General features: G+C 45.0%; 1 protein-coding gene across 1 annotated transcript in view; it reads right to left on the bottom strand.

Annotated features, from left to right (window-relative positions):
• SNRNP200 (small nuclear ribonucleoprotein U5 subunit 200) overlaps window positions 1–14,346 on the bottom strand; it is a 48,628-nt gene that overhangs the window by 5,420 nt on the left and 28,862 nt on the right. The window contains exons 24-36 of the mRNA XM_081017244.1: window positions 14,203–14,286; window positions 11,324–11,430; window positions 10,570–10,688; window positions 10,180–10,334; window positions 9,764–9,953; window positions 7,603–7,776; window positions 6,325–6,485; window positions 5,676–5,903; window positions 4,221–4,412; window positions 3,789–3,967; window positions 2,612–2,763; window positions 1,057–1,165; window positions 84–192 (exon numbers count right to left, since the gene is read on the bottom strand). Of these exons, the coding sequence (XP_080873370.1) occupies window positions 84–192; window positions 1,057–1,165; window positions 2,612–2,763; window positions 3,789–3,967; window positions 4,221–4,412; window positions 5,676–5,903; window positions 6,325–6,485; window positions 7,603–7,776; window positions 9,764–9,953; window positions 10,180–10,334; window positions 10,570–10,688; window positions 11,324–11,430; window positions 14,203–14,286 (1,959 nt within the window). The remainder of the gene's footprint in view (window positions 1–83; window positions 193–1,056; window positions 1,166–2,611; window positions 2,764–3,788; window positions 3,968–4,220; window positions 4,413–5,675; window positions 5,904–6,324; window positions 6,486–7,602; window positions 7,777–9,763; window positions 9,954–10,179; window positions 10,335–10,569; window positions 10,689–11,323; window positions 11,431–14,202; window positions 14,287–14,346) is intronic.

Here is a 14,346-nt window from a genome sequence, read left to right as displayed (position 1 = left end):
TGGAAGAAATGTGATCCTAAATATCTTCAGGCCCCCAGCCCTAAAGAACATGCAAGTCCACTCATCCCCTGTTGTTTGCTCACCTTCTTGGATCCCTGGCACATAATGACACAGCGCCCCTCATCGTCCTGCAGTGGGCGGTTTGCATGGCCCACCATCTGCAGCACATCATAGATGGGGTAATCCACATACCTGGCACATGGGAAAGTAATTAACTATGTTAATAGAAGCAGAAGGCAAAAGGTTTAGAATTCTGTAGAGGGCAAACTTCTGCAATATGCATGTCATGACAAATTCCAGATTCAGTCTGACTGGCTGAAAGTTAAAAGGTCAGACTTACTCTAGTTAGTTCATTTTCTGCAAGGGATGGTGGAGATCCAATGGATTGCTTCTCCTGCTCATCCATGGATCTCCCTCCTCCACTGCACCAAATCATCACATTCCCTTGTGAAGAAACCAGGGCAGGAGCTTGGAAAACTGAAGAGGCAAAAAATGCACAGGAATCTTCACCGAGGGCTGAGGGTTCCACTTAAAGAATGAAAGGCCCACTTCAATTCCTTCTGGCCTCTTATGAGAATACCAGTATTTGGCCACATATTTTCAGTTGCCCAAATCACAAGAACCAGCAATGTGTGTTGTTGATATGACTGTTTCAATCTGCAGAGGAATTAATACTTGGACTCTGGGTCAGATATTATATTCTGTAAACCATAGCCAAATTGCAGCTATTGATAAAGGTAATGCATGAGACACATGAAAACCCATTTTTTTCACATCAGTGTCACTCTAGGAGTAAGAAATACACATCTGGTTGACCAGCTTCTAGACTATTCCAATTGTGCCTGAGCAGCCAGGATGAAACAAGGCCTATCTTAACAACAAAATCAAAACCAGCCCCAAATGAGATGCTCTCCTCTAGTGTCTGGGGTGAGCCTCACTTTCCCTTTCACCCTGGGCTTCTTTTTCCAGTGGCTCTTACATTCCTCACTGCATAGCCCAACAGTCCTCACCTTTCCCATGGGCCCAGAACCCAGCAACCCAACTCCCTTCACTCACGCATGGATCTTGCCATTGTAGTACTGCGTGTCCATGATGATCACCAGGTGAGAAGCTACATTCATTCCCCAGCAGAGGCTCCGCGAGGCCACCACCACCTGAATGGCACCTAACAGCAAAACAGAAGAGCAGAACTAGATGAGAACCAATTCACAGCCCAGCTGACTGTGGGGGAACAACACACATAGAAGCAGCGCGGAACAGTCAGCAGTTTGCAAAGTATGATTCAGACACCTAAGCCCTTTCATGACATTATCCGGTGTAGAAATGAACACACATAGTTGAAGGGGTGGAGCCTGCCACCACAAAGCCACCTCCTGACATTTCTACTATATCAGATTACATCTGAAAAAATCTAGATTTCTAATTTCCTACAGGTCACCAAGAAACCCAGTCATACACTGAGAATATTATTTAACAAAAGAGATTGTGTGCATAAAGGAAGATATGCAGGTTGCTTGATCTGCATCATAGGATGGCCAATTACTGAATTCTCAGGGGCGGCGAACTTGATTTTGCACACAAACTGAGTAGTTGATCGCCTTATTATTTATTGAATTTATATACCGCCCTATACCCGGAGGTCTCAAGGCAGTTCACAATGTTGCTGGAAGAAATGCTTAGGAAGAAAAGCCTCTCAAATACGGAACACATGAGCTCAGGAAACACATACATAAGCATGAGAGGTGCAACATAAAATGCTCAATATCTCCATTACTTTAAAATATTTTTTTCCCTTATGTATGAAACATTTCAACATTGAGGCGAGTGATAAACCAGCAGAATCCCTAATCTGTCCTGATTCCCCAGTGCCAGGGACACACACTCTAGAGTCCCCCGACTGGACAGAGAGCCTGGAGATAGAGAATCTCTATAGACCACAGCAACTCCCCCTCCCTGATGCTGCACTGAGTACCCAGGTGGGCACAGCTGGGTGAGACCAACTCCACCCTGTTCACACACCCAGGTTTCAGTGATACATGCCAGATCAGCCTCCTCATCCATAATCAGATCATAGATGAGGGAGATTTTATTCTGGGTCGACCTGGCATTCAACAGCAGCAGTTGCAGACCCAAGGGTTGGCTGATATGACAACCACAATTCCCCAGGCTGGAGGAGGGGCTGGCACACGGTATAGTCACTAATTGCCTGAGCCGCGTGCCCCTTACCTGGCCTGCCCCTCCTCCCATACCATACCCCCCCTACCCAGAACCACTGTAATTGGGGCTCCTCCTGCTCTCCTCTCTCCTCTCCTCCCAGGCACATCCCACAAAATGCCCTTACAACTCAGTTAAAAACAGTTAAAACACTAAAAAAAAAAAAAATATGAAAAACAATTTAAAAGAAGTATCTTAAATAAATAAAAATCAACAACCGGGAGCCTGATCTGACCTTTAGTCTTGTACACAGCCATCCCTGATTTACATCTTAGTTACTACCTTGTGGGTTTTTGGAATTTCCCCCCTGAATAGAGACATTTCTTTATGGTACCTGATAATCCCTCATTTTCTAAATTGACCCATAAATCTGCAGTCTGCTCCCACCCCACTTTACCTGAGCCAAAAAGCTGCTCCACAACTCTTCGCTCCATGGAGGTCAGTCCCTCATGCAGGTATCCCACCCCGTTCACCAGGGTCTCCTTCAAGGTGTTGTCATTCAGCTTGTCCAAGTAGGGAGCCACATCCTTCTCAGTGCAGTGCAGGAACCTGGCAAGGAGCAACCAGCCAGACCCAAGTCAGGACAGCCAGCAGACCGAGACAAACTTCCTCATTCAGTCAACAGCCTCCATCCTATCACCCAAAAGACTGGTGAAGGGTGACCCCCTCCTGTCCCCAGAACCTTAAAAGCAGACGGGAACCATCAACCGTCAGTGACAGAGTTTCTCATCAACACTTCTCATTTCCCTCAACAGCTTTTGTAAAGCAATAATTCTGCCGCAGCAGATTTAATTTCTGGGCAGAAAAGTAGCAACTTGAGAAACTCTCATCTCTGCAAAATCCAGTCTACTTCCAACATCCCTTGCCCATGTTTGGCCCTCACAAACTTCATTACTTCCACATCGTCTGCCCCAGACTGAGCTAGATATCCTTCACCCCAGACCCTCCAGCATGTAGACATTAAGCACATACACATCCAGCCAAATACAAATTAAATAAGTGGGCCCATCACACCCATTCTTTCAGATTATTCATATCATTTCTTTGTATAAGTACAAGCATGAAGGAGGTTTCCCAGCCCACCCACAGATCCTTATAGTAGCAGTGGAAACAGCTGGTCCTAGCAAGTGTTAACCACTTTCAATTTTAACCTGAGGATGGTCATTTGTCCAGTTTTAATTTTAACTTTTATTTATTTGAATTAATTTTGGGATGCATTTTAATCAATTGATTGCTTGTTTTTATGCATATTGTATTATTTATATGATGTTAGCTGCTCTGAGCCTGGCTCCAGCCAGCGTACAAATACATTATTATTATTATTATTATTATTATTATTATTATTATTAAATGTCAAAGTCACTGAAAGATTGCAGAGGGAAGGCATTTCAAAGAGCAGGTCCCTCTCTATTCTACTCTAGCGTAGCTCCAGTGTCCTTTAATAGCTTCTTGCCCCTTCTCAATTACTGACGGGGTACAATAAAAAGGAATCACACACAGGCTGCAAAATTCTGTTTCTCCTCTTGTATCATTAAGTTATCTGGAGCACAGATTACATGGTGTCCTGCCCATACCTTTGTCTCTGGACATCTGATGCGCAGGTGGTGAGGATGTCAATGGCTGTGAGGCGCGTCTGCTTGCGAGACGGAACAAACACGATCACTGGCTTCTTTGGAGAGTGCTTCATGATGGCATGATAGACTGGCTTGGCCATGGACAACAGGCGGGTCTGGGTGTGGCTGATGTTGAAGCCCTAAGGAGCAGCAAAAGAAAAGAGAGAGGGTGATAACGTTGCCAAACCTCAGTGCTTGGAAGAGGCTAATGGAAGGGTCCCAGGTTCGATCCCTAGGGTCTCCAGGGAGGGCTGGAACAAAGGCCTGCCTGAAACCTTCAAGAGCGGCTTCCTGTCAGTATTGACTGTACCAAGCCGAATGGCCCTTTGAGCTAGATGAACGCCAGCTTTCTATGTTCCTAGAGTTCCCCAGAGGTGTGGGGTAGGAACTTACTTGGATGTGTAGCTCCAGGGGCACAGGGCGCACGTTGGGGTGGAAGTTGAAGGTGGCCGTGGCACTGCAGCCTAGCCAGTGGGCCACATCCTTGGCGTTGGACAGTGATGAGCTCAAGGCCACAATGCGGATGGGCCGCTCAATCTGGGAGGAGATGTAGCGCATCCGGGAACAGATCACCTCCAAGACTGGCTGCAGAAGGAAGCCAAAGACACCTGGGTTATTTCAAGCACCCTCAGCCATTCCACATCTAGATATTTCCATCACTGATTTCATTTCACTATCCGCTCCTCCTCCATCACCACTACTAGGATCTTCAGTCTCCAGTTCTTTGCTCAACCATCCCACCTCCCTTCAATCTCTTAGGCAAACTGCAGAAGAATTCCAATAATTCCACCTCGGTGCAACCAGTTAATGTGAACAGGTGATACAATTAACAAGAGATCTCGGCAGGCTGTTTTTCATTTTGAGTATGCATAGATATGTAACTTGTATATAATTAATTGACTTTCTTTTTACAATGTTGAATATTGATATATTGTTTTTGTTTTCAGATCTCTCAAAACATATTGAGCTGTTCTGAAAATAAAATCCTAATTTGGCAGCAAATTAATACATATTCTCCTTTGTTTTGGGGTTCACTTTAAATGCTCAATGGTTTTTGCATTTTCTTGATGCAACCACTAACATTAATACTTCAGTGTCCACCCTCTGGAAGGCCTCATTTTGAGATGATTGAAGGACCCTGACTTTGACTAGCTGGGTAGGCAGAAAGCCTCCAAGAGAGAGATGACAGCTCTATAGGAAAAGCCCACAATCTTCACATCCAGCTGGCACCTGCTATTGCCAACTGCTATCAACAATTACTAAAATTGACAATTTCACTCATCATTTTTGATGCCCAACTGGTTCACTGGCAATATTTATTACTCAGGGGAGGGTGGGAGAACTGAGTTTTGCATCCAAATGTCCCCATGTTTAATCCCTACTATTTCCAGGTAGGTCTGGGAAAAGCTCCCTTCCAAAAACCTCAAGAGCTGTTGTTAGATTGTGTAGATAGACAATGCGGAGATAGGTGGTTCAAATGCCTGCTGACGGAAGGTGTCTTCCTATCCCTGGGTAAGTTATCTTTGAAAACCATCAGCAATAAAATACATGGACCTGTTTGGATGCCTTGCATTCTGCTCAGCACACACTGGCTGTGGGAGCTACTTCTAATTGCAGCCCCTCGGGCAATGTCAGGTGCTGCACAAGATGCTGGGAAGGAGAGAGGTGCTTAGGGGATGCAACGGTTACAGATTTCTGTCTCCTTCTGTTGCCCAGAACGAGAAACTCCTCAGTACACAGGATATGCAGCAGCTCTGAATGGGAAACCCTCCAAGATAGAAAGGTCAGTGTCCTGCTTACTCCCTCCAATCCCCTTTGTGGTGGGCTGCATTCCCCCATGAGACTCACCCCATTCTCGCCACCAATGAGATGCACTTCATCCACAATGAAGAGGTTGACGTTTTGCACGTTCTTGCGCTGCTTCCAGCGCCGGGAAAGGATGTCCCACTTCTCAGGAGTGCTGATTATAATGTTGCCTTTGCCCAACAGCTTCAGGTCAGTGCTGGTCTCCCCCGTCAGCAAGACAACTTTCTTGAGTAGGCGCTCTTGGAACTTCTCATACCAATCCAGGAAGATCTTCCATGGCAAAAGGAAGAGCAGACAATGTTCTTAACAGCCGTCCTTCCAACCACTCTCTTCCTCACACACACAAAGCACACCTTCTCTAGTTTTTCTAGCTTACAACCAACAAAGTGATCATCCAGACTTATCCACATATATTCTGCAATGCTTTAATTCCATCTTTGCAGAATCTGAACTTCACTCACAAAGCAAAGAGAATAAGGAGGACAATGGGGAAGTAGAGAGAGCTGTGTAAAATATACTTGGGTACTTGTTCCAGCTAAGGCCAACAGCTACCCCTCAGAACACCCTATCCAGACCATCTTCTTTTGTTTTTCTGCCTGAAAAGCTTTCACTGAGAAGAGGAATTGATTAAAGCGATTCTTATCAACCTCCTGAAAAGGGCAGATTTCAAAATAGTTAGGGACTGCTGTACCTGCTCAGCAAGGGCTTCCATTGGTGTGATGTAGACACAGCGGCCTTCCAAATTCTGCAGCAACATCCTCAGAATGGCAAACTCAGCACAGATCGTTTTTCCACTGCCTGTGGGAGCTCCCACAAACACATTTTCATCGCTGTTATAGACGGTGTTGAAAACTAGACCGAGAAAGAAAAGGCAGAGGAAAATTTCCCTATGGCCAGCAACAGTTACTCCAGAACCCACAAGAACCGAAAAGTATCCTTCCCCAGATGGTGCCCTCTAGATGTTTTGAACTGCAAATCCCATCAAATCCAGGCAACACAACTGGGGACGATGGGAGCATCATAAGAATCATAGAATTGTAGAGTTGGAAGGGGCAACAAGGGTCATATAGTCCAACCCCCTGCATTGCAGGAATCTTTTGCTCACCGTGGGGCTCAAACCCATGAGCCTGAGATTAAAAGTCTCATGACTGAGCTCAGAGGCTTGCTGGCTGGGGCTCATGGGAGTTGCAGTTCAAACTATGTAGAGGGCACCAGTTTGGTGAACGTTGCTAGAAGTGTCGGTATTTAAGAAAATAAGAAGAGCTTGCTGGATCAGGCCAATGGTGCATCATATTCAGCATCCTATTCTCACAGTGGCCAAGCAGATGCTTGTGGGAAACTCACAAGTGAGATCCAAGCACAAAAGGGCTCCCTTCCTGTGGCTTCCAACAACTGGCATTCATCATGGCTAGTAGTGAACTTCCCCAGCAAGACACAGCACCTGAATTTGTAACCATGTCACAAACAAGCACCACATACCGAAGTGATGTTCACAAGACTACTAGACTGAATCCCCCAGCTATGTGATGGAATGTCTGACAATTAAGACTGCAGTTCTGAATTATGCCATTTTGTCTTGCATGCTCCAGGCTGTTGGCACCTAATATATACCGTATTTTTCGCTCTATAAGATGCACCAAGCCATAAGATGCACCTAGTTTTTGGAGGAAGAAAACAAGAAAAAAAATATTCTGAATCTCAGAAGCCAGAACAACAAGAGGGATCGCTGCGCAGCGAAAGCAGCAATCCCTCTTGCTGTTCTCGCTTCTGGGATAGCTGCGCAGCCTGCATTCGCTCCATAAGACACACACACATTTTCCCTTACTTTTTAGGAGGGAAAAAGTGAGTCTTATAGAGCAAAAAATACGGTAATACTATGCAGCTCCCCCCCCCCGCCCCTGCTAAGATGGTTCCTATTTTCTTGGCAGCCCTCCTCATCACTGACTCAAGACCCGGCTGCATTGCCCACCTTGAGTCTGGATAGGATTGAAGAAGGGAAACTTGTCCTGGTAGAGGCTCTCAAAGGCGCTGTTCCGCAAAGCGGAGACAGGCAGTGGCTGCAGGTCTAGCAGCTCGGTTGGTGGAGGGTACTTCTCTGGAAGGATCAGATGTCGGAAGGACACAGGCAGCTGTGTCTCACAGGCTGAAATAATCAAGCACATAAACACAAAGAAGATGAAAACAGAGGATCTAGATCTGTTCTCTGCTTTTACAAGAGGTATTCTTTGAATGAGAAGATCAATAGAGAGAGGTCAGACCCAGAATGTTGTAACAGGGCCTGGGGGAGTCACATTTTAGCCATGGCTGTGCTTGTGCCAGGATACGGTGCTCTTAGCAAATGTTCAACATGATCCCAGGTCTGCCCCCTAAACCCTGGAACATCAGGGTGCTCATCTTTCTTTTGTACCTTCTGCACCCTGAGCAGCAGACTGCAAAGATACTTGCATACTCAGATGCAATCCAGGCATTCTCATGACGGTAGTTAGGGGTAGTAGACCGGTGGGGGTCTACTACCCCAAAGCCAATAATTATCCTACGCCAATTCTGTCATTCAACAGAGGGAAGATTGGCCTCCAAGAGCTATGAAGCATTTGGAACACAGGATGGAACAGAAAAAAATGCTTTAAGAACTTGGACAGAACAGCTTTTTTAGATCCAAGGTGAGCGTCTGTCCAAATCTGCACCCCACATAATAACTGTGCTAGGGGTTAGCTTTAAACATTTCAAGTGCTGAAGATACATGATTGCCACCTTTTGTATGGAAAAAGCATGTCCAAATTTTGGCACTCTGAGACACTTTTTCCTTCGTGTATTTCTGATGTGCTGCCCTGTTGACTGAAAATTTGGACCAACATATTTAAAGACTTTAACTGGTTATCCATATACCATCTGTGGGCCCTGTAGTGTCTTCAAGACTTTGGTAATTCACAGCCAGCTGTTCCTTTTGGCAGTATCCTGAGAATGCCCTCGTCAATCTTCTAGGCCGACTTTTGTTTGAGATAGGATTACTGTGTCATCAGCATATAGTAACAGATGACTTTTGTGGCCAATTTAGGGGCATGATACTCTGGGGGTGTTAATTTATATTTATATATAAATTAAATAATGCAGGAGCTAGGATACACCTTGCTTAACTTCCTTTGTAGCTGGTATGCAACCTGCAAGCTGCCCGTTTGTAGAGCAACGCACTTTCAGCATGGTGTCTTTATGTAGACATTTAACCAAGAAAAACAATCTTTTATGTATTCTCAAAGAATTTGATTTATCCCAGAGTCTTACTCAAGAGATTGATTTGAATGCAGCTTTCAGGTCTATGAAAGCTGCATATAGCACGCTACCTGGTTTCTTAACATATTTATCTATAAAATGGGCTAGTACAAAGCAATGGTCTGTGCTGGATCTACCTTGTCGACTCTAGCTAGCATAGTACAGGTGATGTGGCCTTTCCGGAAAATTTTCAGGAGTTAGGGTAATATACATTGGAAATTTTCAGTTTGCAACATGAAAATTTCTGATGCTCTAAATAGTAACATAATTTAGCATGTTCATTCTATTTTAGTAAACAAAGCTTAAAAACAGAACTGCCCAGCTTGCTTAAAACTGCATTTGCAGTTTGCATCCATTCTTCATTACCAAGGATCTTAGGATATGGAACACTTTCCATGGAAAAAATTCCACTCTGCATCACTCCTGTGGCACGACCGACCTGTTATGAACTATTAGAAGAGATTATAGGGCAGCCACATTTTTCCAAACATGAAGTACTGAGGGGACAGAATTAACTATGCAGGTGAATGCAAACAGTATGGAAGTGATGCTTTTAACTCCTCAGTGTGGCAAAGGAAGACAACACTGGAGGGGCTTCCCTATTATATGATTCCAGGCAGGTCTATGGCTGTTCAGAGAGGAAAGTGAGGTCCTGATTTGGCCCCACCTGGGCTGGCAATGTGTAATGTGGGTGGTGCTGGTGGGCTTTCATCTTTAGGGGAGCAAGAGGGGGCAAAAACAGCTAGAAAAAAGACTTGACAGGCAAAGAACATGTCTGGGCTTCCCCCACAATAGACTGTTCACACTGCAGACCCCAGCTGGGGAGCTGGAGAACATCCTTCTGCAAAAGAATGGGGACTTACAGAGCCAGCGATCCGAGACCACCCGGATAAAGTATTGTGGGGGGAGAGGCTCAAAGACCGGCACAAAGAAAGTGATGAGGTGTTCATCCTGAGCATACTTGGCCTTCAGAAGGAAATACTCGTGATGTAGGATCACTTCACTGTCCACATCCTCCACCAGGATCCAAAAGGCCTCTGAAGAACCATGCACCTGGCCCAAGAGAGGAGAAAATTGGGATTTAAATACTGGCCCCAAGTGAAAATTCTTGCTCTCTCTGTGTACTGTTTAAGGAGTGCAACTTGTACTGCTGCTACCATTCAGTCCCCATCAATCCCTGTTCCATGAGCTGCCTCCACCTCAAACTAGCTACCCAGCAACCCTTCCCACCCCACCTTACTGGTGGCCATTACTTCAGACCTCCAGGGGGTCCCTTTACCTTTTCATCCCACTGGAAATCTGGGGTAATTGTCAGCTCTACTTTCAGAGTGGACCTGGTGATGGGCTGCAGGTGAACAGACAACTCCAGTTTGGGGAACAAATGGACATATTTGTGGATTGTCTTCCCCATCTTTGGCATCCGAATCAGCTCCCCTGTGAAGGGATGGTATTAAAAAAAAAAGACGAGTAAGCATGTGCAGAGATGGAGATCTGAGATGAACTGCACACATTCAAGATTCTCAGCAGGTCATAATCAAGTTGGGCCATATTCTGTAGAAAAACTGAGAGACCCTTTAGCCAAGAAACACCGATCTCTTAGATCCCCTCCGCTGCCACACAGACACACACACACACACACACACACACACACACACTTCTGTCCACTGACCTATTTCATTGTGATTCAAGTCATAGAGTCGTTCAAATGGGAAGTTTTTCTTCTCAATTTTCTTCACCACCTCTTCAGGCAGTTTCTTGAATTGACGAAGGGGGCACATGGATTGCCACCTGCATGAGCAAGAAGCACCATCAGGATTGTGCCAGCAATGATGGTTAGTAAGTAATGGAAGAGGAATTTAGGCACTACCCAAGTTCCTTGTGTTTTGCCCCGCGCTCTTCCTTCAAATTGAGGAAGAAAAGTGAGGAGGTTCCTCTTCAGCCTCAAAATGAGCCCTCTGTGGCTGTCTGTGCATAACCCCACCCCAACCCGCAGCCCCACAAGGCTTCCCTTTTCCGGTGCCTTTGGCTTGCAAGCCTGCTCAGGAGACTAAGCCAATGCTCTTCACACTGCCATCGCAAGAGACTTGGGTTGCCTGATGGGGCTTGCTTCTTGCCCCCTGCCCTGGCACAGAAACAAACACCATGGTCTGTCCCACTTATGGGAAGTGATTTTGACTCCACCTATCTATGAAATCAAACCACTGCCCACCCACTGCCAAAAGACTGCCCAGGATGAAGTAAGGAGCATGGTAAGGCAGCACAACTGGATCAGGCTGGTGAGGGGCTGCCAAGCTGCTGGGGTCCGCAGCCAGTGCCCAGCCTGGCTGAGTGCTGCTGCTAGGCCCAGCTGCAGGGCAGGGCACTACTGATATAAAGTCTGCAATACATAAAGATTAAGAGCATGCTCCGGAGCCACTACATACATTCGTTTGTCAATCATCTTGCAGAGGTTCAAAGTCTTGTCAGTAAGCTGCGCCCAACCACGGTTGAGGACAATCTCAAAGATTGCACGCATGAGCCGCCCAGCAGACTGAAAGCAGGACAAAACAGATGTCAAATATCAAAGAAAGAAACCTCACAGGGAGGTTTTAGTTGATTTTTTGATTAAAATACAAGCATGTATCCACATCCATCTAAAGATCAATTTTTGAAACTCCGCTTCCACCCTGCAGGTGATCAGGCCCATTAATATAATACATCTGACAAAATGGCTCACAAGAAACAAAGAAGACCTCCAGGTACCTACAAGACTCCTTACTGCAATGAATTTACAGGGCCACCCCTTTGGAATGAAGCCATCTTACACCAAGTTAAGCCACTGGTCCATCTAGTCCAGCCTTTGCCAAACTTGTGCCCTCCAGATTCTTCGGATATGCTGGATATGGCTGTTCAAAATGTTAGCCATATGTGGCGCCATCGGTAATGGCGGACTCCCTCTGAACTGGAGGGACTAGCTCCGCATGAAACGGGTCTTTTCCGCTACGGCGAAGCGGGGACCCTTCTGGAAATCACAGGCGGATGAAGCCTGTGACCGTGGGACTCGGCGGGCACCGTTAGCGCCCCCCCCAACCTGCAAAGGAACCCACTAACGGGCTCCGAAGCGAAGAGGGGGAAGTGGCGCGGTGCTGTGAATCAATTGCTTTTTCTGCGGAGCGAAGCCGCATAGCCGTTGCCGGAGAGCGCTGCCTTTTTCCTGGGACAATTTGGCATCTAAAATAACCATCCGTGAGTACTGGAACATTGAACATTTGGACTTTAAATAAGAACTGGCGAAATAGAAAGGAATTTGGACTTAAAAATTTACCTTAATTTGGTACTGAAACGGTAAGGTCTAAACAGGAAGTCAGCCTTCCGTTTCCTTGTAGCCAGAATAAAGCAAAGACAACATAAACTAGAGCCTTAAAAATCACTTTCAAAGGATTGGTTTTCATCATTTAAAATCGCTGAACCCCCCTTCGGTAGCAGGAGAAGAAGGGGGATCTTTTTTGGGCTGTTTAAACCTGCAGATGTGAGTTTAAAGCAAAGTAATTTTCCACCATCCTGATCCTGGAGCGGGGTGTCAAAATTGACGTTTGAAGCTCATTGACCAGAAACAAATGTCTTTGACAGATAGTTAAAAGAAGAGAAACATAGTGATTCCATTGTTTCCTTTCGCATTTTAAAAAGAACAAATATGGACAAAATACCTTAAAAAAGAAACTTTGTTGCTATTGTTTTTAAAAGAAAGAACAATCAGAAGATTTCCCCCTAGAGGGGGACTGTGAAATTGTAACTAATCCCTGTGAGCTTGCAGCTGCCACAGATTACAACCGTGGGAAAGGATTTGTGACCTTGCAGGACAATGTCTTCAGAAGCACTGTTGGGTGCTTTCTGCAAAATAAATGCCCTATTGGATCAGTTAAGCCAGAAGACGGATTTGATGACTAATGCGGCCAGAACCTTTGAACAGGTAGTGGGAAATTATATGGAGCCCACCCAGGAGCTAAAACAGGAGTGTGCCATGACAGAACAGCTGAGAGAAGAGGATGCTGCTGAATCTTGGGCGCCAGAGACGGAGGGAGCTGTGGCCCAGCAGGAACATAAATTTTTGGATTTGACAAATGAACTTGGAAAAAACCAGACTTGGAAAGATAAAGTTTGGTTTGGTTTGGAAATGGGGGGTTGGACAGACCCCCCCCCCCATACAGGGAGATTTGGACTTTTCGAGTCTGGCAATGGGCCGTCAGATGTTTGGAGCTGTGGGGGCTCTCAATTTTGGAGGGAATCTGAAACATGTTTTTAAATACCACATGGAGTCTAGTCTGGACTATGGAAAAGGGGCTGATTTGTTGAAAAGGGTCAAAAACATTACCAAGCTGGAGTTCCCACGAATGAAAGGAAAATATGAAGAAGAGCTGCGGAAGGGACATGGAAGAGACTTGAGGGCTTCGGATATAAGATTACCAAGTTAATGTGCTAGACTAATAAGATAAAAAGGACTGACAAAACCCGGGACCAGGAGGAAGGGACGCTGGATGAAGATTGGATTGTTTATTTCTTTTTTTTTATCATTAGGATTGTTCTATAAAATTGATGAATGCTAGAAAAATGTTGAAATGAAATTACTTGGCTCTTGTAAAAATGTCTAAAGAATTTGGTAAGAATGTTATGGCTAGGAGAAGTTGGTAAAAATAAGATTTAAGTTTTAAACTTTAAGGGGTTTTTTTTATATAAGAAAAGATGAAAATAGATTAAGGTAATGTAATGACAGAATACTATGAATTATGGAAAGGATTTGCTGTGATTATTACTAATCAGGATACAAGAAAAGGGAGGAGGAGGAGGTCAAAGAAAGAAGGTATTGAAAGTGGAGAATTTGAGAATGATGGTTTTATTTTTTATTTTTTCTGTCGTTTGTTTTTTTTGGTGTGTGTAATTTTTTTAAAAATTTTTTTTTCAATAAATATCATTTTAAAAAAAAAAAATGTTAGTGCAAAAACTCTGGAGGGCACCGGGTTGGCAAAGGCTGGGCAAGCTCTACAATGCCTACTGCAGTGACTTTCCCAGTTCTGCTCCTCTAGATTGAAGGGATGCAACCTGGGGCCTTCTGTATATAAAGTATGGGATCTACCACATGACAAGCTGTACAGGCCACCAAAGATAGTAAGTAAAAGTTCCTCTTTACCCATGCACAACAGAAGGCTTGTGATAGCTAAACAACAAACTTACGTGATCTTTCTCAAAGTGGTGGATTCATGAAAACCTTGTAAATGGAGGATACCGGAGCACAAAAGAGCCACTTCCAATCTGAATGGTTACTCACCTGAGTGACATACACCATGTCTGCCATGAGAGCAAAGCCCTCCAGCTTCAGCTGGGAGATAAAGGCCTGAAGGAGCACATTGATCTAAGGAGAAGACAATAAGGGGCATTAACATCCTCCAAAGAAGGGATGAGGAACCTTTTT

This window comes from Podarcis pityusensis (genome assembly GCF_964106645.2).
Source record: "Podarcis pityusensis genome assembly, chromosome: 8".
Classification (NCBI taxonomy): domain Eukaryota; kingdom Metazoa; phylum Chordata; class Lepidosauria; order Squamata; family Lacertidae; genus Podarcis; species Podarcis pityusensis.
This window is presented reverse-complemented; position numbering and strand designations above follow the sequence as displayed.